At 42.8% G+C, this 27245-nt stretch overlaps 2 protein-coding genes across 2 annotated transcripts; one reads left to right on the plus strand and one right to left on the minus strand.

Moving 5' to 3' along the window:
* Positions 1-270: 270 nt before the first annotated feature.
* sp8a (sp8 transcription factor a) lies at positions 271-2828 on the plus strand. Its single transcript, XM_059350335.1, has 2 exons — positions 271-442; positions 1125-2828. Exons 1-2 carry the CDS (start codon positions 422-424, stop codon positions 2322-2324), a joined length of 1221 nt encoding a protein of 406 aa, XP_059206318.1. The 5' UTR covers positions 271-421; the 3' UTR covers positions 2325-2828.
* A 1331-nt stretch (positions 2829-4159) lies between these two features.
* itgb8 (integrin, beta 8) lies at positions 4160-24794 on the minus strand. Its single transcript, XM_059350707.1, has 16 exons — positions 24161-24794; positions 22494-22579; positions 18969-19140; positions 18711-18817; positions 18320-18459; positions 17748-17913; positions 15590-15748; positions 14469-14564; positions 14228-14320; positions 13050-13190; positions 10756-11176; positions 10436-10658; positions 10202-10305; positions 8370-8486; positions 7422-7585; positions 4160-5893 (listed from the first exon to the last, which is right to left on the minus strand). The coding sequence occupies exons 1-16, from the start codon at positions 24252-24254 to the stop codon at positions 5765-5767; spliced, it is 2412 nt and encodes an 803-aa protein (XP_059206690.1). The 5' UTR covers positions 24255-24794; the 3' UTR covers positions 4160-5764.
* Between the last annotated feature and the right edge of the window lie 2451 nt (positions 24795-27245).

A 27245-nucleotide genomic window follows, 5' to 3' on the forward strand; every position in this document is an offset into this window, starting at 1 on the left:
TCTATATATATCTATATCTATATATATATATATATATATATATATATATATATATAACCACAAAGCCTTTGAAGTTGAGTGAGTGTGAGGGTGTTCTGGTCAAATAACTCCACTGAATTTATTGTCTTTTAACATATCTTTCTCCAACTTGTTGCATTTCAGAACGCGCCGCTCGCGAGACCCCCCCCCCCCCCCCCTTTTTTTTTTTTTTTTTTTTTTTAAATTTACGATCACCTCGAGCGCAAGTGTTTAGTGACAGCCTGAGCTGCTCTCTGATTGGTCCTCAGGCTCTCAGCGCCACTTCAAAGCCACGAAGAAGCTACAACTACTAAAGCAGTCTGAGGGGAAACACAGACTGGTCACGTTCAGTCACCGCGAGCACACACACAGACACACACACGAAGATATCCCAGCACACACCATGGCTGCTACACTGCTAGGGGTAAGTTAACATTTCTATGTATTTGCTGAAACAAACATTTTTTTCTATTGCTATATTAGTATCCGTGTGTCTGTGGCATTCAGGGAACACAATTAACGTCGTTCTTTATGTTACTTAACTCCTGTAGCTCGTGTCGCAGCAACAACCAGGAATATTATATGATATTAACTTGCTCTTTATTACAACAAGCAGTTGTTTTTATTCGTCAGTCTTATTACCTGTTGTTTTCACTGATTATAGTAATAGTTGATGCACGCCGAGCTATCAGAAGTAAAAACTTATTAAAGAGAAAGAAAGACAGTAAAGCAAATTTTGATTTTAGAAACTCGCCGTAATGTGATTTGATACGGCAAGTGAGTTGTCATTAACATAGACATTTATATAGTTTGATTTTTGTAATATGAAGAAGTTTATCAGCTATCAAGTCCGTGCTGTTTGCTGTTAAAACACTTGGAGACGCTCCTCCATAGTCTGGTTGATTTAAGTCAAAGGGACATTGTTTGTAAAAGTTAAACCTGTTACATTTTTTAATTTACGAGTTTGAACTAATCTGTGAGGCCCGAAATATTGCGAATATCGAAGGTCTAACACTATCTTAATATTTTGCGCGTCTTTATGTCATATATCATATTTCGCCATGACTCTGGAGTGTCGGGCCTTAACGTCTGTGTCTTCCCCTCAGGAGGAGCCCCGCTTTGGCAGCGCACCGCTGGCCATGCTGGCCGCCACCTGCAGCCGAATCGGCGAGCCCAGCCCCTCATGCTCTCCTGCTCTCTCTGATGGAGCTCCGGGACATGTGAAGGGCTTCCACCCGTGGAAAAGAGGCGCCCCAGGTACCAGCAGCCTGGGGGCCTGCTTCACCTCTCTGGGGGTTCCTGATGGGACCTCCAGGAGTAGCGGGACCGGACTGACAGAGACATCCAGCGCCTTTTCAGTCACCAGTACCACCTCTCCTTTTGGAAATGACTTTTCAATGTACCAGACCTCCGTGCCATCCGACAACAGCGTGCCCGACCCTGCGCACGCACAGCGGTCTGTGTTTCTGACCAAATTAGCCCCCTCGGTGGAGGGCATAGGGATATATCCGAGAATGCACGCGCATCCCTGGCCGGTGGGAGATGTCAGTAACGGGGGTTGGTGGGACATGGGAACCGGCTGGGTGGAAACACAAAGCCCGACCGGGTTACCGTCTCCTCTGAGCTGCTACAGCACTGACTACAGCTCCTCCTTCTGCCCCGGCGCCTCTCAGCACCTGCTCCCCGCCACACAGCACCTGTTCGACGGCTGCAAGCCACTTGTCCGGGCTCCCTACACAGAGTCCACAACGACAGGGGGGTCTGCTCTGACAGGGACCACTCTGCCCGCCTCCTCCCGCTCCTCCTCGAGGCGCTACTCCGGTAGAGCCACGTGCGATTGTCCGAACTGCCAAGAGGCGGAGAGCCTCGGCCAAGGGGGCACGAGCCCGCGGCGGAGGGGCGTGCACAGCTGCCACATCCCGGGTTGCGGTAAAGTTTACGGCAAGACCTCTCACCTGAAGGCTCACCTGCGCTGGCACACCGGAGAGAGGCCGTTTGTCTGCAATTGGCTCTTCTGCGGGAAACGCTTCACGCGCTCAGACGAGCTCCAGCGACATTTGCGCACGCACACCGGGGAGAAGCGCTTCGAGTGCCCGGTCTGCCACAAACGCTTCATGCGCTCCGACCACCTGAGCAAGCACTCGAGGACGCACAGCGCGGAGGGCTCAGAGGACGGCGCGGAGCCGGGACTCGGTAAAGGTAGCAGCGACACGGACAATAGTCTCTCCGGTAGCCCGAGCCAGTCTCCCGGGATACACCTGCGTGAGACTGTCCAAACCACCGAGGGCCAGAGTGCGCTGGAATAATTTACAAACACAAGCAAAGCAACACGTGGGCATTTGATGACACATTTGTGTTTTCTTGGACACTTAAAAAACTGAAATGGCACTTTATGATGAACTTCAGCTGAACACTGTGTCCTTACCTCATCTTATTTGTAGCCTTCTTTAAAAAATAAATTTTACTCTACAGTTTATGAGACTTGTTTTATTGAAGACCTGTTATTTATTCTACAAAAAAACAAACATTTTTGTCTGTTTAGAATGAAACAAATGGCCTGTTATATCATTATCTTTGTTATTTCTTGACATATTCACGCTCAATTTGGATTTAAGGTTATGCCATATAGTGTTGTAATGTTCTTTTAAAATATGCGGGGGTGAAAGCCTAAATTGTTATGATTTATTTCTCCGTGTAAATCATGATAATAACTCAATACAACAGATAGACTTGCTAAGCATATGATCTAGGCTACATTTTTGTACATTAAAATGTATGACTAAAGGGTATGCATATGTTTTCTGAGAATTACAAAACAATATATAACTTGTAAATATCTTAACTGTTCAAACCAGTAAAAAAAAAAAAAAAAAAAGACAACAACAACAACAAACTACAGGAATTAAGCACACGGTATAAGAGACTTTTTATCAGGCACCCAAAGTTTATCTATTTAGCTTATTTTGTTGATTTGATTAAATTATATTTGGTGAAGGTCTCTTATATTCAACATTATTAGTACAGACATGCACCATCAAATAACAATAATTTAAAAAACAACGACAATTTAACTGTGTAACTGAGGCCTATAAAAAACAATTTGCCAGATTAAGGCACTGAAATTTTAAAATTTAAAGTCTGTGCTGCACTGTTAAAAAATGATGTTAGATATTTTATCAAACATTTGTATACCTTGTAACTGCTTATTGCTGCATTATGTTATAGTTAATTAACACTGGTCTCAGTTGTCTCAGTGTGCATCTCCACCTAGTGTTCAGTTCAATACAATTATACAGTCACCAGTTTTTTGTGGGGGACCAATGGGTTGGTCGCATCCTTGTGTTATGTACTTTTTGTTGCATCCCAAAAAATTAAAAAGAAAGATCAGCACAAAATCATATGTTCAACTGAACTGAAACATTCACACATTAATTCATTAAAAAGTCTTCGCAAGCTTGTATACGAGACATTAGTCCTGCTGAATTTGGCATTGACTAAGTAACAAATATTTGTTGAACTTTTCAAAATAGTATGAATTATGCAGCACTAATTTTCTACTTTTTCATAAAAAACAAAACAGTGACAGTTCACCCAAAAAAATAAAAATACACACTTTTCTTCTTACCTGTTGTGCTATTTATCAATCTAGATTGGATTGGTGTGAGTTGAAGTGTGTTGGAGATATCTGCTTTTCTCTGTGATATAATGGAGCAAGATGGCGCTTGGCTTGGTGCTCAAAATATATAAAAAAAACATTTCAGTAGCTCAACAGCAATGTCTATTAACAGATATCATGGCACAGACTCAAGATAATCCACAGACCTAGTTTTGAGCAGCTTAATACTTTCTAGTGTAATTCATACATGAAACTGTTGAGCTATTGAAATATTTTTATATATTTTGCAGCTTTGAGCAAGCAAAGTGCCATCCTGTTCCATTATATCAGACAAAAGCTGATCCTATCTTATATTTTTTTGTGCATTGAGCATCACAAGTCAAGCCAACGTTTGGCAACTTACACCAAAACAGTCTTGATTGATAAATAGTACTACAGGTGAGAGAAAATATATGTATTTAGGGGTTAATTGTTCCTTTAAAATACAACCTGTTGGTACATAAAAGCTAACAACTCAAGAAATGATTTAAAAAAATCTTGCACATTTTATTGTGATGGAAACATTCATGCTACACAACTAGTCACATTAATTGTCAGCAAAACTACACAGGAAAGTGCTGTTGTTACTCCGAACTCATTGCCCGGTTAGATGAGATGATTATGACCTTATTGCTGAATTATTCTCATGGTTAGAGATAGGGGCTGCTCTTCATTAACACAAACAGTCCTTACTACCTGTTCCCCAAGTAGCCTTATCATAAAATAGCACAATTAACATAAATAAAAAGAAGGGGAAACAAATCACAATAAATAACAATTAGTGTTCCTGACTTACAGTAAAGGAGAGCAGCTATTGCTGTAAACAATGTTGTGTTAAATAAAATTCAAAAAGAGGAAAAGGATTGCGCACACAAAAGTCTTACAAGATGCCATGCAACTGGCACTCTGGATCCAGAGGATCTAGTGCATGAGAGGTGTGATTCCACCTCTGATCTCAGTACCTTCACAACTGATTTGTACTTTTGCCCCGGAGTTGGTCTCAGAGTCTAAACTCGTCAGTAATGGCTCTGGGATGATGAGCAGATGCAGATAGAGGCCACATGTGCAGGCGTTCAATGATGCAGTTGTCATTAATTGTCAGTATGTTGCTTTTTTAAATATGATTTTTCAGTCCGTAGTTATTCCAGTGTTATGGATTTGTTACATTAGCTTCAAATGCACTTAATGCAAAAATAGATGCCTTCTAATGCCCAACATATAGCAAACCCACCATCACAGCTCTCCTGCCCCAGAGATCCCACAGTTTTCAGTAGTATAATGCAAAACAATTCCTCTAGTGCAAGTCTAACCAGATAATCAAAAACCGACAATCACGTGAAACTATATTCTCACTTCATCATGATAGAAAAATGCCATAAAGTAACACTAATTTCCAATGCAGTTGATCAGTTAACAACAAATGCAAGAAAAAACCACTAGAGGACAAGGAATGTCACAAATGACTGAAAAAATAAGACAAATAAGAAATAAAAGGCATGCAGAGTCATTGGTGTGCTTCATGGATTAAATCCCAAGGCAGGACAGCTGAGGTCAGTAATGTGTTGACAGTAAATGTCGTACCTCATGCTGGCCACAGGGGGGCAGACTAAGACAAGGAAATAGTTCAGTTGGAGCGATGGACTGTCACACAATAACATAAACCTAAAACATGTAGTGTTTTTACTATAAAATCATAAATAGAAAGCATTGATAGACCATAAATGCATCTACCTGTGCCACACACACTCACACTCTCACACTCTCTTTCTCACACACACATATAAGTTAGAGCAATATTTGCTGCATGGCTAGAAAGCGAGGAATGATCACCCTTTAGTCCGTGGAGGGAGCAGCCTCCCTGCTGCTACAGAGGAAGAAGAGGTGGGGGGCATGTGCTCTTTGTTTCATCTCGAGGATACTGGCCACATTAGTCACACAATCTATGAGAGTTTGCTCAGTTCATATTACAAATGTGATCCCATGGAGGTTTCATAGTGTAGTTTATCATCACAGTCTCCGCATGCAGCTGGTTGAAGTTTTCTGAAGAATAGAAGCCTTTAGTCGAGTCTCCTTCTGACTTTGACCTTTGACCTAGCACTGCCAGTGATCACTGAGGGGCATCTTGGGAACCTGGATGTGCATCTCCACGGGGCGGTCAGGTAGACGGTCCCTTCTGTAAGTAACTGTCTTCTCATTGCTTGTTGGGATGTATGACAGGTCCTGAAGGGAGACAGACATATGCAGTCAGTAATAGACACACACACACACACACACACACACACACACACACACACACGCACAGTGTTGTGCATGTTCAAACTTCACAGAGCTTGCTCAAAGTTCAGTCCACAGATAAAAATGTAGAAACTAGTTCATTTCTTCCGTTTGGCTGATGTTCATACTTTTTTTTTTTCAGACCCTGGCGGGTAGTTTGCAAAAATAAGTGAGATTTTGTTCTGTTGGAGTCTTCACTGATTTATTTATAAAACTCCTTCAAATATTTATATGAACTGGCTTCAGCAAAACCAGTGTTTTGGATTATTGAGTGACTATGTTAACTAGTGACTATGAGCTGAATGTGTCTGTGCTCTGGCAGTTGCAGTAAGCACAAGCCATGCCTGTGCTGTGCCATACATTATATATCAAGATTTATTGGAAGAAACCAACCAGATCTATCTAAAATTCAGACATTCAGCACCCACATATAGACCGAATAGACCAGGCCTTTGATTCACACCCACATTTTTCACTATGGGTCAAATACATTTTCAGGGTCATCCCTACAAGATATAAGTGTACATTAATTAATTATCCTTAACCGCTTGTCTGAATTCTGGTCGCGGGGGCTGGAGCCTCTCCCAGCTGACATTGGGCGACAGGCGGGTTACACCCTGGACAGGTCGCCAGACTATTGCACAGCAGACACATAAAGACAGACAGCCATGCACGCTCTCATTCACTCCTATGGGCAATTTAGAGTCATCAAATCAACCTAAGCTTTATGGTTTTGGACTGTGGGAGGAAGCCGGAGGACCCGGAGAGAACCCACGCTGACACGGGAAAAACATGCAAACTCCACACAGAGGAGCCACAAGCTGGGTTCAAACCTGCGGCCCTCTCACTACACTACCTTGTAGCCCAGATATATGAATCAGTATAAATAAATACAAGATCATGTCATGCAACTGCTAAAATAGGGAACTGGCACCTTTTTTTGGTCCAATCCAGGCACTTGAGGAAGTATAGCTTCACAAAAACTTCCAGTTTATGTTAATATGAGCCTTATTTCCCCTGATAGTGTAATGTTACAACCATGACATCAACAGGGAATTATGCTCCATGTAAGAATTCAAATGTTACCCAAACAGATGCATCTATTTAACAGACTGTATAATCTGCATTGTCATTCAAATGATCTGCAGTGAACGATGAACAATTAATGAATGGTTTCCAAGCACTTTCACACCAGATTAGACACACATATCCCCAGAAAGCCCCCTGTTAAAAATTTCCATCATTTCCTTCTCCTCAAAGGTGCCATACATCATTGCAAAGTCGCAAATCTGGACACTGTAGATGGCGAGCTGGGAGTTGACAGGAAATGTAAAATACAGCTGTACCTCCAGCAGCAGGCTCAAATTTCTCACTCGAGTACAGAACACACGAACCAAAATATCCTGAAGAATTCTGAGGACTCCAGAGACATCTCAATTAAAACCTCAAGCATGCTTGACTTTTGAGAGCTGACCTTTCCAGTGCAGTGGTAGCCTACGTCCTCAGCAGCGCCCCCTGGTGCCAAGCCTCTCTTCTGTAGCAGCAGCCGGGACACAGCCACCACCACCAGCCCGCACAGCACTGTCAGCGCACACACACTCAGGAATGTTCCTACCAGCCGACTGTTGCTGGCACACTCTGTGGACACACACACACACACATAAGGTTTCACTGTCTAGAACTGGGACAAGGTGCCTTTCACTGTGACGGGCTAAAAGTTTTCCCTTTGAAATGCAGTGGAGAAGAAGTATAAAGTAGCATAAAATGTAAAATACAAAAACCTCATAATTGCACTTGAGTTTGCACTTTAATTACTTTCCATACAAACAAAAAAATCCCGGTCAGTGGCAGCTGTGCCAGTGGTGCTGCACTAGTCAGCTGGCTGTGTATCTGCTGGGGAGCATGTGTGGATGACGGGCTCATCGCTCAACACAAAGAGCCCAAAGAGTGCTCTGACATTTTGTAACAGGGTTACCATGGAGACCTGGCTCCTGCTGCACCCGGGAGGAGTGGGCGTAAGCCGGAAGAGAGTGTCCCGTTGGGTGGAGGGGTGGGGGTGAAGGGACAGGGGGAGACGGGGGGAACGCACAATGAACCGTGCTGTTCCAAAAAATCGGGAAGGCGGAGATGAACTGTAACACTTGGATGTGCAATAAAGTGCGTGTATGTGTGTAACCCGGGGCGTGTGTGGATTAGTAGGTTTTAAATTCTTGTGTTTGCGTGTGTATGACTGTGAAAAGGTGAGCTGGGAACTGAGGGGAAATGTAAAATACAGCTGTAACTCTGACAGCAGGCTTGCTGACTCAAATCAAATACACCAGGGTGCTGTAGTGCAGCAATGGTAGCAACGGAAGTGACCTCAAATAAAGGCGTGTGTGTGTGTGTGTGTGTGTGTGTGTGTGTGTGTGTGCTGACATTATACCTGGTCTTGTGCTTATGTGAAGCTGGGCCTGACCCGACTGTGAGCTTGTTTGAAAGCGATAGCGACAGCTGTCATTACTGATGTACATACATTGGATCCACATCTCCCCTGTTTGGACTGAAAACAGAGAGAAAAGAGAGAGAGAAAGTTGAAGTGAGATGTTATTAAGTCCAGACATGTTAAGCTCCAAGCCTTAGTGCAAATCCTCCAGGATTACTAAAAACAAAAGAATCAATGAGAGTAGCATTATAAGAGAGCTGCTGTGTTTTACGGCTCCACGGTTTTCACCTTAAAGCCGCACCAATCAATCTTGTATACCGCTCTAACAACAGACCAAATCACTGTGTGTAGTGGGAAAGGTGTCACTGGTAGTGACAGATCCACTAAATTGTCACTCAATTCTGAAATCGCCTGCAGTTCAAATGCATTTTGTTTGTCTTCATTCATTTTGGTTTTCTTATCAACCCATTTTCTGCAGCAGTATATTCTCTGCCCAGCAGCAAACAGCAGACAGAAAAAGTTAGTGACCAGCTAGTGAATATAGTATATATGAATATATATGTTGTTCACGAGTTGGTGGAGGATTAAAATTTAATTAAAACTCATAGGTTACAAAAGCCAACAAAAAAAATGTTAGAGACAAGCTGGTGAAGAATTTAACCCAAATATGTTTTTCACAGTTGGTGGAGACCAAAACAGAGCTAAAGGGAGAGTGCCTATCAAAGAAAAAAGACTTCAACTCCATACTAATCTCGTTCTGTGTCTACTGCATGTGTATATGGCATCGGTTTGCTAACTTGGTCGGCTTAGTAGCTTTACATGGTGGTAATAAAATATGTCACTGCTGTGTTTACAGGTTGTTGTGCTGCCTGTAAGCATCTAAGAGCAACTGAACACCAGCTGGAGAACGTGTTTTGTCTGACCTCCTGGGGGTTAACTTGATGCAGTGGAGTACTCCAGTGTAGGTAAGTACATTGCAATATCACAGTTGGGTGTGGTCAGAGGGTCACTACAGGGGGTAAAATGGTGTTTAATTACTCTTTCAAAAGAATCTTTTTTTTTTTTTACAAGATGGCGGCTCAGAAGTAGCCTAGGCATTGGATTAAACCCAGCTGTTCTCATTTACACCTACAAAAAGTAGGGCACTATTAAAGAAGTTTCTATATCTTCTCAGTTTAGAGTGACCTCTGCCCTATTTAAAAATGTTAGACACTGACTCGACCTTTACTCCAATTTACAAGTAGCTTCAATTGTTTGGGTTCATCAGACAATAACAGCTAGCCCCCCAAGTCGATCTGTTGCATTTGTCTCTTTCTATCTGTGCTCTGTGTAGACAGAAAGATGCGCCTTGGTTCATGCACATTCAATGACTAATCCAAAGTATGCATAGGTTTAGGAGCCATATTTGGTAATATTTTGACGAACTTGACCCCTAACATTAGCGTAATGATGATATATATATATTTATATATATACCACACCTGAGGGAAGGTCAGGCAGAACTGGCTTTGACACTGCACTGTGATACACAGTTGATGCTAATGCAACTTCTCCTCATGAGTCATTTTATAAAAGCAACTCCTAACTTAAAAGATCTGGAGTCTCCTTTCTCATTCATGAGTGCAGTCCAGCATCAGTAATTTCCATATATAATCCACATAATTGCTAGCCAGGAGTCCTACTTTATAACTGTATTTATGAAGGGAGCAGCTGTTGTATGAGGATAAATTGATTAAATTCAACTAAAACCTTTCATAGTCCCACTGTAAAGTTAAAGCAAATGCAGCAAAGCCCATATATAAAAGCAAATCTATTCACTTAGCTTGCTTTACCTGATATGTCATCCATGTAGCCCACCAGTGAGGCACAGGTTGTGTTGCAGTGTCCTGCCTCTTTTTGTGTGAGACCATGAGACAAGTGGCAGTCCACACACTTCCTGAGAGACAGACAGACAGACAGACAGAGAGAGAGACAGGCCAGAGTACACCAGCATTAGCTTCAACTACAAATACTTATTTAAGAGCTCCCATCATGCTTTGTGGTAGCAAACAGAAACTGACAAGTACCAGTATGATTGGCAGGTCCTTTGGCAAGTAGGACATCTCTCACAGAAGTCTCCAGATTGTCGGGGGTCGTCACACAAACACTTGCCGCACACACATCTGCCTCGCCCGCTGCAAAGCAAGCCGTTGGCTGATTGGCAGGTTGCGGTGGAGACAGGACAACCACAGCTCTCGCCTGTCCAGTCATCCTCACACACACACTCACCTGACACGCACACACCATGTCCTGGGAAGGACAGACACGAGACGGGAGGAAACAGTTTTACAGATTTGTCTAGAAACTGAATGCACATTATAGTTCCTCTGAAGTGTTCCTCACTTACCTCCACACAGCAGTCCCCCTTCATACGGGCACGAGAAGTCGTCTATCTCGCAGTATTTCCCGTACACTGTCCCAAGCCTGCTCCGCTCACACACACACTTCCCGCACTCACACACTCCCCGACCACTGCAGTCCACATCTGACCCACCCGCTCTGCATCTCCAGTTTGAATCTCTGTCTGAGTCCTTAATTGGCCCATGATCCAGCCTCTGCTCCTGACTGTGGCTGTCTTGTGTTCCTCTGCATGGTGATTGGTTGTCATCATTGCAGCTGCCTGTTGATCCACAACTGCAGCGGCATTTAGAGTGGATCCTTACGACGGTGGATTCATTGTAACCCACAGGTCGAACCATAACTGTTACATCTTCATCTTTGCCATCGGCAGGACAAGAGTGCATTCCAATGGTGATATTGAAGTAGACCTGCAGGGGAAGACAAAAGTAGTTAATCACCACTTTGGTCCAGAAACACACATGATTCCCATCAGCCTCAGCTGTAATTTGTATTTAGAGCTAATTAGGAAATGTTAGTACAGTATCAAAGATGGTGAACATGGTGAAGCTTGTGTTTATTAAAGATGTATATGGTATCAGAATTCTAAGAAAAATTAGTTCCCGACTAGGAAAATTTAAGTAAATGTCCCCTCAGGTTGTAGCAATGACAATCTTTTTAATGAATTCACATATTGTATATCAAACTTTTGCCCATACGTAATTTATGACTGTTAGTTGCTGACATTTTACTGTGATACCCACAAACATGGAAACCCCATTGCTTCAGTTTTGGTTTGAGTCGGGAAGGACGTGTCACTTGGCAAAGTTGCATTTTCAAACAAATTTCTGTGTTCACAGCAAGGTTAACTCTGCACGATAAACCCACTTGACTAAGGTCAGGGTATAAGATCAGGGTTCAGCTTAAAAACAACAATTTCCTCACTGAACTACAGTGCGCAGTTACACGTTACAAATAAGTATGTTGACTTTTTGTTTCATACCGGACAGAAACATGGGAATCTTAGGTCAAAGTTGTTTGTTCGGCTTATCCACCTGAAATCAAACACACCCTTCATGCTACTTGAGAGTCAAGAGTGAGATGGCTCTCAAGTCCTGACATGCACTAAAATAAAAACAAAAATGTAAATCTCAAAGCTTATTTAAATTGTCATCCCTGTTAGAAAGGGGAGAATTGCCAAGGCAAGACAGGTTAAAAAAAACACACCAACAAAACAGATGAATGATTTACTAGCTAACAACAATTTCTTTGTCTGCTGTTGCTTCAGAGATCCTTCACAGTTCCAGAGAAATGAAGCGGAGTGTGAATATGTACTCTTGCTGTATATCTAACAGGAATACCATAGAATTAGGCACCTCTTATTGCATAATTACGTCAATCTCTGATAAGATTTAAATACTTCCTGGTGACTTATCCAACATAAGTAACCTGGGACTGGGTTCTAAGCGCCATTCTTAAGGTGAATAATTATTCTGTTCATGTGGTTGGAAAACCGTGCATGCCAAAGCTTTGAATCTACAGTCAGGCCTTTCACTTGATTTTTATCGCCATTCTGGTAAGTGTGGGTACTTTCCATAATTCGCTTTAATCCGCCCATGGATTAAAGAGCTGAACTTCAGTCTATTTGCACAATGGAGTGACTATAGAGCAGTCATTAAGTATGTTGGTGTTTAGTTAGGAGCCCCAAAAGGGTTACGGAGGAGAGGAGTCTCATCGGCAGTGTAGGGAGTGAACAGGAAGAACATTTCTAAATCTACTGAAAATGTTGTAAATAGTACCTAAAGGGGGTTTCTTTGGTTGTTGTAGTTGAACATTTTGAACAGAAGCCTTTTGTATAGCCATTAGCTACTGCGACAGAAAAGCTTTTCTGCAGTGGTGCAGACTTTTTTTTCTTTCTCTCTATGAATAAATGGAACAGGTATGACAGCAGTGGATATCCAGTGACCTATTTCTAAATATAAATGTCCTATTTGTTTGCATAAAGAAGTCTCTCATATTGGGCAAGGTAAGGATTTCAGGACGAAGAGGTCATGGAATCACATGGCAATGTTTTCCTGTTCAACACAGCTTGTAATCCGCTCAACTCGGATTATTTGCCAAATCTTTAGCTCTCAGTGGCGTGTGTGTGTGAGCGTGTTTGTATGTCTCTAAGTAATCCAATACAACCAATAAATGTCTTGAGACGTCTCTGAGAGCTTAACATGAAGATATCTGTATAAATAAGTTTTAAGTTTTAATCCGCTGTGTGCTTTGATGGTGCTGAAGGTATGCTTGTGTGTTTACCGTCTGGCCGGGCTGCACCCCCGAGCAGCTCTGGTCCTTAGCAGTGGATCCATTGGGACAGAGAGGCGATACAGACACCCAGTACCTGCTGACTGCCTTGTCCTCTACTGACACTGATACTGCCACCTCCGACAACAACCTCTGGATAGAGCGAGGGTGGGAAGAGATTAGAAAGTGACATTAACTTCACTGCCTGATATCAAGAAATCCAATGTATTATGCTGTTTGCAAGGGAATGTGGGTTACGATAAGAGAGAGTGGGAAAAACAGTGACAGTTTAAAACTTTAATGATTATAATCTGTGTGAGTGAAAAGTAATGAGGCAAGAGTGAGAAAGAGAGACAGAAAGGGAGACGTGTGATTAATTATAGTTGTCACATGTCCCCAGAAAGCTCTCCTTTCTTTGTGAAATACGGGGGGTGGGGGGGGGGGTGGGGGGTGGTTATGGGAACAAGGAGGTGGGGCCAAAAATAGCATCTTTGTATTTGTCCATGATTAGGACACATGGTTTCTACGGGGATCTGATAGCTATTATAATGCAAGCTTCTGTTCGGGCTCTGCTGCTTGTGTATGCATGTGTGTGTGTGTGTGTCTGCACGTCTGCATGGCTGTGCACCCGGATCTGTGGATTCGGCAGATTCTCCAAGCAAACAATGGAGCGCTGTGCCTGAGGCAAGATTATAGCCTAGACTGCAGCCAACTGAACAAACCCCTAGTCTCTCTCACACACACACACATACACACTAAAGGTCTTACCCTTCCTTAACCTCCTGTTCTCATCTGTGTTTTTGTGTTTCATTAGGCCTTCAGTGACCAAAAACATCTCCAATCAATCAGCTCAAACTGCAGAATTCAGGTTTGCATTACAAGTCGTTCTCTACATTCTGCACCGTCCTGAACCTGAACTGTTTTTTCTGCAAACAGGAATGTGCTATTAGTGCTATGAGTTGAGTTCATGTTGCCTCAGCAGATCAGCAGACTAGTGCCTCAACACTTGTGAACGGATACTGCGTGGGCTCTCATGAATTCAGCTCATGCTGTGCTGCTGCTCTCTTCTCTCTAACCTTTCACTCGTCCCTGTCCTCCTCCTTATTGTCTACAGGATGAATAATAAACCAAACAAGGACCAAAACAAGAAATAAGTTGCAGATTGAAAACAGTAGGTGAGTGCTCCATACCTTGTATGCATCCACCACCAGCTCTATAAGGTTCGGAGCCTGGAAGAGGCCTAACTTTCCCAGATAGGAGCCAGGAAGGAAACGTACTAACTCCTAAAGAAGAAAAGGGACATGAAGGTAAAGAAATTAGGATTTAAAATTGATTCCCCCTCTTGGAGCCTCCTTAACCTAAAAACTATGTATGGCAACATGTGTTTTCTCACTTATATATGTTGTTGTGTGCACGTGTGGGAGAGATTACCTCATACCACTGGTACTGCTGCTTCTCCACAGCGAAGATGGAATACATATGGTTTTCAAGCAGCTTGTCAGACAACTGACCCACACTGGGATGGTCCTGAAAAGGAGACCAACAACAGACACAAAAAAACCTTTTACATTGCCAGAACCATATAATTTGACTACATGGTCCATATTTCAGCTGCACCCGATGAAGTACACAGTCCATGTTAGCATGTGACCATTATGTTTTCAGACCAAACAGGAATCTGTAGAGCTCCCTGGAGAACTACATACCTACATACCAATATGAAGACTGATGATTCAAAATCATCTTGTGTTTCCCCAACATATATGTTCAGTAAAGCCTGGACTTCACTGTTAGATGTTTTTTCTGTGTTACACTGCTAATGGGTTTTAAAAAATGGTGCATTGGATCATATGTTCTACCAATCCACGTACACTTACATCACTCTTTCTAAGAACTATGATCTTCCTAGTTCTTGTCTTGTGGATACTTTAAGAGTGTTTTTGGACCGCAAGAACTTTACCATATTTCTAAGAACGTAGTTATAAGAAATACACATAATTTTGACCTGTCAAATACCAGACAGCTTAAGTCACTTTCGTGTTGCTGTTGGCACGGTGAACAACAACAAAAAAGTCTTTTAAGGTTGTGTTGTTCTTGGGGAAGCTCCCCAGTGGACATTTCCTCTTAGAGAGTCCCCAGAACTCTTCTGTCCGAAAAAGCCTTTTAAAAAGGGGAATTGTTGTAACTAATTTAAGATAAAGGCCAGACATGCCTCAATTTAAAGGAACAGTTTGACATTTTTAAGCTTTTTTGTTTTCTTGGTGGGAGTTAGAATAGAGGATGACCTCTAATCTGTAAATGTGAAGCTACCAGCAGAAGCATCTTAGTTTAGCATGAATAACTAGCTCTGTCTCGGTAGCAAAATCTGTCTTCCAGCAGTTTAACACATTATACTTTGTTTGTTCAATCTGTACAAAACCTGTGGTATCGATCTATGCATCCAACTCTCAGCAAGAGAGCAAAACATGCTATTACTTTAAGTATGTAAGTCAGTAATGTGTTGATCTGCAATTGGAGTACAGTTTTGGAAGATTACATTTCCCTCCTCTCACCATCCTCGTGCTCCCTGTGTACACATTGTTTTCCAGGTGACACAGGCCGTCATGTGGCCTCACGATCCCTGCCAGCCGGCTGTCCAGGGCAAGGTGAGACGGCTGGTCGGTCATCAGGAGCAACAGGCGCTTGGCCTCCGGTCGCCAGCCCACCGATCTCTAAGAGAAGGAAACAGAGGGGAATCAGGAAATGAAGTAATGTGTGTAAATCATGTGTAATCTGTTTCTGTAGTACTTTTAAAGATTCCCTCATCTGCAAAGACTGATGTGGAAAATATGTGCATACTTTATATTTCTTACACATGTGGTAAGAAACTGCACATTCAAACATTTTACTCATCTGACCTACATTAGTTCCCGTGGTGATCAGCTCCTTCTGTCATGCCCAATTAAAGACATGGCAGCATAAATTCCTCCGCCAGTCACAGACTCTCCGCCGTTATGTCTGTGACTTGTCATCGACAGTGTGAGAAAAACGGGTTTATGTGAGTGTGTGTGTGTGCGCACATGTGTATTTAAGGAAACCCAGTGAGTTTATAAGTAGGCCTGACATAATGGAGAGTCTATTTCTGGTGATGACCACCATGGTGTTTCCCTGCGGGCCGGTTACTCAGGGCCCCCCTGTGTGGTGTGACTCACAGCCCTCCTGCAGCTATAGAATAAGCAGCTCTGTGTGTGTGTGTCTGCCATACCCCAGCAGTGGTGTCATTACTTAGTGGGATTCCAAGTGGTAATATCCAGTGCTGAGTCAGAGCGTCACCATCCACCCAGAATAAATGTCTCTTTCACCAGAATGCAGATATACCAACAAATTTAGGGTTATGCTTTATTTTCTGAACATTTTCAACATACTGAAGAACACTGGGGTTTAAAAAAATCTTACTTTTCTAACAAAATGTTTTGGTAGCTCCCTTTCTCTTTGTTGCACACACTGAGCTTCTGTGAGCCAGATTTTCCACTATCTGTATAAACCAATGTGTCTTCAACCCAAAAATGGCGGTGCGAGTCATCTTTTTATGCAGCTTATTACTCCCAGCCCAGGCGCCAGAAAGATATGTCAGCATTTCACATTTCTGCAAACCACAGATATGTTGATCCATAATGGGATTTTGTTTTCAGTGGCAAAGTAATGTGATGTTAAAGCCATATAGGTCTGCTGTTGAGTGGAGATTGGGAAGGTGGACAGCACCAGCCAACCCGGCCTGAGAAACTGGTGATAGCGTCTTGTTGTTGTTGTTAATCTGAAATTGTGTTTATTTTTTATCCTATTCTTTTCACCTTATCTTAACTGAGTTGTTTTGATGCCTGAAAACAGTGTGTTTCAGAAATCCCGTGTTTGCAATGCGGTTAAAGCAGCGATCATCACGTGTCTCATTAAGAATGGGTTGCAGCAGTTTGGAAATGTTCATATTCAGCATATTTGTTGTTGAAAAATGTTGAAATTAGTTGAATCAGCGGCTTGCAGAAACGGGAAATGTCAACTGCTATTTATGTTGCCGACTGAGTTGATTTTTTATCATTTGTTGTTAAATGGCTGAAGTAATTCTGACAGAAGCAATTAAGGAGAAATTAGGTGACGTAGTATAAAGCAGGGCTTTGGTGCTTGAGTCCAATCCATTTTTTCTCCTGTCAGTCCTGTCCTTGTCCTGCTTTCGGGCCTTGTTGAACCCTTTGGAGTTGTCTTGGTCTCAGGATCTGCTATTGGTGCAGTTGTTTCTGGCTGTTGTTCAGGATCACTTTTACAGAACGTTGCCTGATTGGCTGATTCCACAAAAATGATGCATTAGATTAGTTTGTTGTTAGAAAATAGATAAGTCTTGGTTATATATAGATTATTTATGTTTATTATACTAACTCCTTAATCACTATATTAGCACTGGAAGGGAATAAACTATTGCCCCTTATGGTCTTTAACAGGACTTGGACTTGACTGGACCTCGTCTTGGACTTGACTTTTATTCAAAAAGTCTTTACTACAGCCCTGGTGTAAAGAGTGACAAAGTCAGCACAGGGAGGAGTTTGGGGTTGACTCAGGAAACTGATGTGTGTCCCGTGTGAAATCAAAAGTCATGGTTGAGTTATTTTAAGTTAAGTACGCAACTACGTGTTTGTCTTAATCTAACCTCTATTGCATGATGTTAAGTTGGTTTGTACAGACCTGGCAGACAGCAGCTTGCAGCATAGCATCCAGTCCTCCCTCAGGTGTGTCCATGTTTCCAGAGATGCGCTGGCGTTTAATCACACGTGTGAACTCGCTCATATTTCCTGTCATACCCAGGACGTGGTGGAAGCCGTGTGCCGGACGACAGCGAATCTCATAATCACTGGTGAGAGACGGAGACAAAAAGTTTTTAATTGCAACATTAAAGGATGTAGATATCAAAGAAAGTGAATGTCAAAAGCCTGTGTGTTGTTTTAGCTCCTAGCAGCACAGCTCATCATCATTACTGTGTTGCTCCCCAACAACAGACGAATCTCTGAGTCACACTAAATTGGGAGCAACTAATGGGAACAACCTTGGATGTATTTTTAAATAATCACTCAAATCAGCACTCTTCTAGTCTCATTAAAAGAAGAAAAAGTTAGCAGAGGAATATAACAAGGCAAACTTTGAAGGTGATAAATGTATATTCTATTTGTGGCAGGGGAAGTTAAAAAACTGATCTATATAGAGAGAATTAAAATGACTTTTTTCAGTAATTCAACTAATAAACTGTGTGTGTGTTTTACCTGCAGGGGTTGTTGATCTTGGAGGGATGGACATTGATGTAAGGGGAGACAGGTTTGTCCACAAATGAGCCAAAACCCAGCCAAAGGTCCGAGGAGTGCTCCGTCATACGAAGAGACAGCGCCACACCAACTGTCTTCAACTGGACCGCAGGAAACATGCAGAGTCAGGAGGCGAAGAAGGAGAAATCAGACATAAAAGACGGTAAGAGGAGGAGGAAGAAGTTGCAAAGCAAATTTTTTTGGGGTAATTGTGCGGTGATTGGAACCGATACAGCCATTAATAATTGCTTGCTGATTTGATAAGCCATATTGATACATCAGTAATAACTTGAGACTGTTTCATAAGCATAACTCCTTGTAGCTGCTGTAAGAGAAATTCGTGAACACCTACATGATCGAGGTTTTCCTGCATGGATGCCGACACATCAACCAGGTAGTACAGATCCACAGGGTAACGCTCCAGCTGCTTCACGGCAACAACGATGCTGGCCTCTGACCCTAGGCACACACACACACACACACACACACACACACGCACACTTGATTATAACTATGATAATAAGAAAACATTGCAATTCTGAGATACACTGTTTTATATTTGACTTAAAGTTGCAAACGAGGCACAAATCCAGAGGTGCACGGCATGTACCTGGTCTGAGGTCGATGCTGATGTCTCGTGGGGACACCTGTGTGCTGCTGATGGTGGCGTTGACCTCCACCTTGACCTCTGACTGCTCCATGAACTCCGGGTCACAGCCTCTCTTGAGCAGCTTCACTGGCAGGTCGCAACGCTGGCTCGACCCCACCCCATCCAGAAAGTCCTAGAGGTCACACAAGATCAATAGGGGAGATTATGACTGTTTCTGCCATTCCTTCCCTCTAATCTTCTTTCAACATTTGTAGAAAAACAACACTGAAAACTAAACAAGACACCGGAGAAAAGGCTGCCAGGCAGTCATAAAGATAATGCAACTACAGTAAGCTGTCTCTTTTAAGATGTTATCAGGGTAATCGCATTTCAGGAATGAGCGAGTGAACAAGCGCTTGGAGTTAAATGCCACATTATTTTCTGTGGCAAGAAGCACTAGTGCTGCCAAATATACGACCATCATGAATGTATAGTCTGTCAAATCTGCTCTTTATGTTTGGTGCATGCAGCTGTAATCTCCACATATCTCCTTGAGTCACAGATGAAGTCGAATATTTCAAGGTCGGAAGAATCCATTTCCTGCATCCCTGTAGTCTTTATTTACTCTCCACTCCTCTTCCAATGCCGCCCACTACATCCATTCACAAATGTAGGAGTAAACACACAAACGCACCAGGGTGCAGAGCTTGTGATGCATGTGTTCTTTCACCCACTTTATTTTCTAATCTCTCTGTAAAGTACAGTGTGTTAATCCTTTTAGTTCAAAGCGTGTTGTTTCATTTCTCACATGGCATATTGAAACCAGTTTCACAATTACTGACCTCAGTTTCATTTCAGTCATTTTAATTCTTGTATTGATCTGTGATGTCGTTAGGCAGGAATAAGAACCATTATCATTTTACCGTGTGGTTCTGAAGTTGCCCATCTGTTTAGTGTATGAGGAAGAAGCGTCGTGTTTGTGCTTACTCATTCATGTCCAGATCAAATGTCGTATCTGGTTACAGAGGAAAGAATAGTTCATATGGGGAATGAAGCTGTTCTATGCTTTCATCACAGCCACCAGACTCTGTTGAGAAAAACAGTTGTTTTTCCTTGCAGAATATGGGAGTGGCTGTCTAAAGCTGGTTAGTTAGTTTGTTTGAGTTATTGTGCAACTTTGTTGTTTCAAAGGGTTGGTTCAGATTCACCAAAGACAAACAATAACGCAGACAGACTAACCAATCAAGGCAGAATTAGACCAGAAACTACTGACCTCTGAAAGGTAAAATCACTGTTTAGTTAAAGGAGTCTGGCAGCTCTGAAGAGTGCATCAATAATGGCTTCATCTGCCAGCCACAGAGGGCTGTCTGGCAGCAAGGCAAAGCAGTGAAACTATCCTAAATATAAATGTACACTTAACCTGATATTGATTTCTTTTAGGTGGCTAAAATACCTTTTGCAGCCACCCCCACCCACAGCTTCCATGCTGCACTCCTGCCTGCTCTGCACTGACCTCCATCTGCTGTAACTGACTATAGATAACCTACTTAAACAAATCCGAACTATCCCATGAAAATGAAAGTAGCAGTTCTGATGAAAAGAAAAAAGATCACATGGTCCAATTGGCTTTTTCATATTTAGTATATGATTTAATTATTGCTTCGGTGAATGAATCTTGTTTTAACTAACCTCTCTGCTGTCTATTAGCTATTTACCTCAAACAATGCAGCATAACAGCGTCATGCATTGGAGCTTTGCAGTGGATTAGTGACCTTTTGTACTTCCGTCTGTGAGAAACACACTCACAAACACAGTGAAAAGCGCTGGAAACATAAAAGTAGACCACTGATGTGTGTATTTACAGCTTATCACGAGTTTGACTGGTATGAGTGTGACATCATCCAGCTGATTATGCAGACAGAGAATGAAGCTGCACAATAAATTTAGATTTCTCCGACCTTAGAAACAGAAAAGCAAAGCAGCAATTGTCAACAATTACAGCTAAAAACTGCAACTGAATACACGAGCGTGCTGTCAACTCTGACGCTAGACTACATTCGGTTATTTATGGCTGTCCCTTTGGCTATAACTTGTCCTGTAACCACTCTGGATACCAGAAAGTTGCTCAGTGACTTCCCCGGACTTTCCTCATGCAGTTTGCCCCTTCGCCTGACGCTGACTGTTAATGGTAAAATGTGAGCATGCATATACAAATACCTGCTTACTTTACAGTGCTTTTCCAACCATGACTCTGTGACGTTGTGTGTGTGTGTGTGTGTGTGTGTGTAGGGAGACAAGAGGTGTTGTGTGAGTGCTTTCACACACCAGTGAGCCCAGCCCTACTTAATGATGTCAGTTAAGGGTTCACAGGATGGGAAAGCACCTGAAGTCAGTAAACACACACATGTTGACAGTCTAGACAGAGCAGTTTGTGTGTGTGTGTGTGTGTGTGTTGTGATTGGTGTGGAGCTTGAAGGCTTTACAGCGTCCCAAGGCTGATTCGGGGTGGGCTTTTTACGACACAGACTGACACCCAGGAAGCAGATACAGACAAACACCCAGGCGGTAGCACACTTTGAGCCAAAATGCGGTTAAATCAGCGTGGGTACATGACACTGAGGCCTTTATTTCAAACAACATACATGCAGTCTATTTGGGTCCTGATGCACTATGTAAAGCAGATCATGGGCTTCGTAGTGATGTAACACACAGGGGGGTGTGGCCAACACAACACATCCTCTGTCTTTTTTAAATTGAGGAACTGCAGCAAACATGTTTCATGGCAGTAGCGTGGATATGTGGTCAAATTTGCAAAGAAACATTGTTTCTGTTCTTCATAAGCACTCTGGTTTCTTTTATGAGAATCTCTACTATATTATATTTAGTTCTTTAGAAGTGTGTCCTAAGCTTTTAAAATACACATTTTAGCAATGGGTCTTTTTCAAAATTTTCACCTTTTGCTATACTTCAGTAAACGGTGAGTGATGCAGAAAAGGTTTTTTTTAATTGTTGAAGAAAAGGCAGACATAGATTATTTACCTTGTACACAAACATTCACTTGTATACAACTATTTATAGGCAGTCAAAAGCATGTTAAACAATTATTTGTAATTTGTAATTATACAAATTAAATGTAGTGTACTGTCATGTACTTTTTTGGAAAAGACTGACCCAAGTGCACTACAACAAACATGTTTTAAAAGGAAATAAATCCTTTTAAATTACTTTAAATAGGTTTTTAAATAGCGTCTTTTCTTCTAGGTTCAGGAAGATCTGAGTGTGCGCCTAGACTAAACACACAGATAGAAAGTGGCTTTGTCTCTGCTGCAGCATGAGAAAGTGTGCATGGAAACATTCACACACACAGACACAGACACACTCACACAGGTCATAGGGCAGGCCACTAAGCCCGAACATACACATTATATTCGCATCTGCGGATGGCATCAAAGCATTGGTGTGTGTCATCTGAGGAATGCTGTTGAATGTCTGCCACGTTCTCCTTTTTTTTTCCCTCTCTGTCACACACAAAATGCACATTCCTACCTCCTTGAAGCACCAGGCACACTGTGGTCCACGTCTGAGACACTCAGTGCAAGAAGTGATGCTGGGAGACCAACACGAACTGTCACCTGCAGAGAGAGAGAAAAAAAAGGGATGTGGAAAGTGGTACAAAGTGAAGAGAAAAGGAGACAGACAGCCAGAGACGGAGGAGAAATAGGATGAACAGAAGAGTCTGCAATTAGCATATGAAAGAATGTGTGTGTCAACACTAATTAGCCATGCAGCAGGGCCCCTGTGGATATTTAGAGATCTCATGCACACTTTTGATGATGGAAGCACCACTTAGCATCTCATATGAGGCTATTCAGCACGTATCAGCCGGCCGTGTAGTGGGAAAACGGCTGGGAGTGTGGGAACAGGTGCTTGAATTGTTGGAGTGGTGCAGTGGATCATTTCCCACACACACACACACACACACACACACATGCACAACGAGCACACACTAATCATGAGTCAATTTGTAAATGCTAAATGCTCAGTAATGTATTAATAGAGTGACACTGTGACAAATCACTCTTACAAGATACTTTTATACAACATCAGCATAAAAACACAGCATGATGTGGACACTGAAGATTTTTAAAGGGTGACAAAAGGCACAAAATGAACCTTGAGCTCACTGTAGTGGGATTAATGATTCATTGAAGTGATTTATCTGCTGAAATCCAATTTTCCAGAGCCATTTCAGTGAGCTACCGGGTTGGAATGTAGGACAGAGAATTGCTGCAGGTCCTAACAGCCCACTAACAAGAAGCTCTGACCCAATTAGCACTCCTGGCCTCTGGCAAAGCTCAGAAGGGGTGAAGCGTTTAACTTCTAATTATAACTGATCAATACATGCTGAAGCAGGAGGTGGATGTTGTATAGGCTATTCTGGGAAAGTTTCTCATCAAAAAGGAATACAAGTTTGTTACTCCCCTGCTTTATGTACGTTAAATATGGCAGTTTATAAGCAGTTGTGGGCTGTAAGCACATTTCAAGTACTGTACTTTATCTGAGTATTTCCCCTTTATGCTACTTTGAAAATTTACTTCATTGCATTTTGGAGGCAAAGACTAAATGTATTTTAGTATTTTGTCACTTTGCAGATTTTGATCATTAATACAAAATATAAATCAACGAATAAATGATTATGAATTATTTTAGGTTCATTCAATTGAGCTCCACCTTGCGACATTAATACTATAAAAATAATGCATAAATATAATCCATTAATTATATAATATTCTGATTTAGAACATTCTTTAGAAGGAGTACTTTTACTTTTGGTAGGCTATTTGGTGCAAATATGTTTTTACTTTTACTTTAGATTTTAAATGCTGGTCTAACTTGTAGCTAACTGAGTATTTTAACAATGTATCCTAGTATTGCTAAAGTGCATCTTCCATTACAGTTTATAAGCCTGGCTGCTTGGTTCAAAGCTTGGAAATATAATCCTAAATTGCTCATAAAGTGGTTTATTTTGAGGGGAAATGTTTATAAAAAGATCTGATAGTGATGTGGAGTACTTTACATGAAGCATTAGGGAAACCATCGACCCCTTGCAGAGCTCAGCACTGGAGCTGATGCTGCGCAGTGATGTCTTGACATGATACATGATGCAGGCTAATGGGATATGATGTAATTGGCCCTAATGAGCCTCCACTCACCGGCACTGGAGGCTTCTGCGCAGACAGAGACCACCGAGCAGCAGAGCAGGAGACACAGAGGGACGCTGCCGTATGTGCGGAGCCAGGAAGTCATATTATCCTATCCACACCGGGAGGACGACCTGAGCGAAGCAGCGAGGGGTCCACAGGAGCAGAAGCTACTGGAGATGAACCAGCCGGGCACCCTGCGTCCTCCGCCGCCGCACGAACAATAGCCGGGAGTGCCGGACCGAGCCGCGGGGCATTGTCGTTCACCCAATAACCTTCTAATCCCGGAGAGGTATTCACATCCCCCGGGTTAAATCAGCTTACAAGCGCGCTCCCCCGTGGACCACGAGAGGAGGTGAAGCAATCGGGTCGAGTGCGGGGACAGCGGCTGCGGCGCAAGTCCCTCCATCTATTTCCATCCGAGCCGCAGGTGTGCGACGTGTCCCCTCAGCCTGTCCGTCTATCCGTCTGTCTCACAGCTGGTGATGGTGAAGTCTCATCCCGGGACAGAGCGCAGCGGAGTTACACACACGAGGACAAGCGCGACCGGTGCGCACCAGCATGCTGACTGAACATCCCACACGAAGAGCCAGCAGAGTGACCGTGTTTTAACCGCTGTACTGACTCAGACAGGCGTTGCCATGGCAATGACGCTCAGTCCTCGTTGTATCAGAGAGAAAGAGAGAGAGAGAGAGAGAGAGAGTTAAAGAGGGAGGGAAGAGAGACAAATAAGGAGAGAGAGAGAGGAAGAGAGACATAAAGTGCTTACTACGAGGAGTTGTGGTGGGGTGCATTCCAAGTGAACCGTGGCCTTGAATTGAACACTGATGTTTATATTGCTTCTTCAGGGAGCCATTCAACACTGAGGGCTCCTGTGTGTGTGTGTGACCCAAACTGTGTGTGGATGGATGATGGGGTAAAGAGGTGGGGTTGGGGTTGGGAGAGGGGGTCAATAAAACCAGAGCTCCTGCAGAGGGGTTCACAAGCTGGTGCAAAGGAGGAGGAGAAGGAGGAGGGGAGGTTCGAGTCCATTGTGCACAGATTCCAATGACATGGAGTAACCTCGCCTCGCCGGCTGCTCCGCTGAGCAGGAGCCAAAGACTTACTAAACAACTCAACATTTTAAGCTGGAGGAAAACAGAGCCGCGCAAGGACAAAAGGCACAATGGTCTACCATCTTTGGCATGATCCTATATGCTTGTCTCCGGTAGCGGAGACAGTGGACATGTTTTGCTTGGCACGCAGCCTAAACAGTGATTGTGAGTGTGCCAACCTGTGCAGCTCACTCTGCACAAGTCTCTTATCTACTCTGTTTGACCCCATCTGTCGCTCAGGAGCCTGGGGCCGAGCCAGCTACGCCTCTCCTCTCATTCATTCACATAATTTGTCAAATGGGAGTTTTTGGAGGGAGGGAGGAGGGGGTGCCAACACCTCCCCGTCTCTGCCCTCTCAGCAGTCACTCTCAATTATGGTAATGATGCAAACACACACCACACTGTTTTCTAAGTGTGTGAAACATCTCAGAAATCCAGATTCCAAGCCCAAGTCTGTCCTCTGTTGGCTCGGGTGACAGGAAGGTTTTGGGGGGTTTTCTGGAAGACAAAATATGGATCTGTTCTCCGCTGAGTAAACTTGATAATGGACTCTGGTGTAAATACTCTCTTGACCCTGTCAATACTGGTCAGCATCAGCATCCTAACGACTACTGTCATCGTCGTAAAGCTAACACAAAACACACTTCTTCTCTATCATTCCTCCCCCACCTTTTTCACCTCCCTGCCCCCCTCTACCCCTCTTTTTTCTTTCTCTCCCCGTGGTGTGTTTGTGTTAGCAGTCGGCTGGGCTTTCCATCACGCTGGTCTGGTCTCATCACAATCCAACCACACACACACTCACACACTCACACACTCACATCGGTTATTCATGTCCACATTCGAACCGAAACTCCCCCTCTAACACCTGCACAGCTTTCTATCCGAATCGCCCCTTTAAAAGTCGAGTCATCTCTCTGATTTCCCTCACTGAGGTTTCTCCCACACTCTCCTTTGTGGTGCATGCACATTCTTTGGCTAAGTTAATATGAGGACAAAGTCGGGGTCAAAGGTGATGTCTGTGCCAAGTGGGGATTCCCAAACTAACCACCACAAGTGCAAAAAGTGAGGAAAAATACTTTTTGGTAATACTTTTCTTTGTGTGCTTTACTGTAATGGGGGCCATACAATTGCACACTTATTATTTAGAAGTTTCCCTCATCATCAGATATAAAAACATCAATCTGAGTTCCCCTCTATATGTCAAGGTCTGGCATTTAGTGCAGTGAATTCCCCTTTAACGGAGCATTTTCATCCCACACATACAGTACATTTACATACACACACGCACTCTTTCTTTTCAAATCAGGTGAAGTTTACAAGCAAGTACAGCTTCAGTCAGAACTGTGCATCACAAATCAGGAATGAGGTAATAGATGTTTAAATGTGGCTTCTGCCATTATTCATGTGCTACCCGCAGACAGGCACATTTCACTTTGTGACGCAAAAGTCCAAAAATAGTACAGAGGAAGCTCTCTATGTTCCTGTTTTGTGTGTATTTATGTATTTCTACTGATAGTCAAAGTCCTCCATGGAAACTCAACGTAGAACTGAAATTCTTATTCAGGTGATAGTAACAACTGTGGCACAGACAGTCACATTGTCTGGTCTTGTCCTCGTGTCTCTGTTTGTAACCACTTCACTATTTTGAACGTCACAGTGGGAACAATCAGCAAGTTGTTGCGTGAACTATACCACAATTGCTTGACAACAGGAATTCCCAGTGAGGTGGTGATATGTTTTATTCTCCAAATGATGTAACAGATGCGTGTGTATTTAATTTAGCTGACATCTAGCCTTTTTCCATGGCTTTCTCGATAATAACCAAAATCATTATCAAGAAAACCATGGAAAATGACTAGATCAGTTTTTAAATTAAACTCTTCTCAGCTATTTCCCTGTTATCATTATATTTGTCCAAAGAAATGCACCTTTAGTTGTACCAGGCATTAAATGAACAAGAAAGCAAGGAGAAAACAAGGGTGGTCTAAAGTATTTATCAATGA

This window comes from Centropristis striata, chromosome 14 (genome assembly GCF_030273125.1).
Source record: "Centropristis striata isolate RG_2023a ecotype Rhode Island chromosome 14, C.striata_1.0, whole genome shotgun sequence".
Classification (NCBI taxonomy): Eukaryota; Metazoa; Chordata; class Actinopteri; order Perciformes; family Serranidae; genus Centropristis; species Centropristis striata.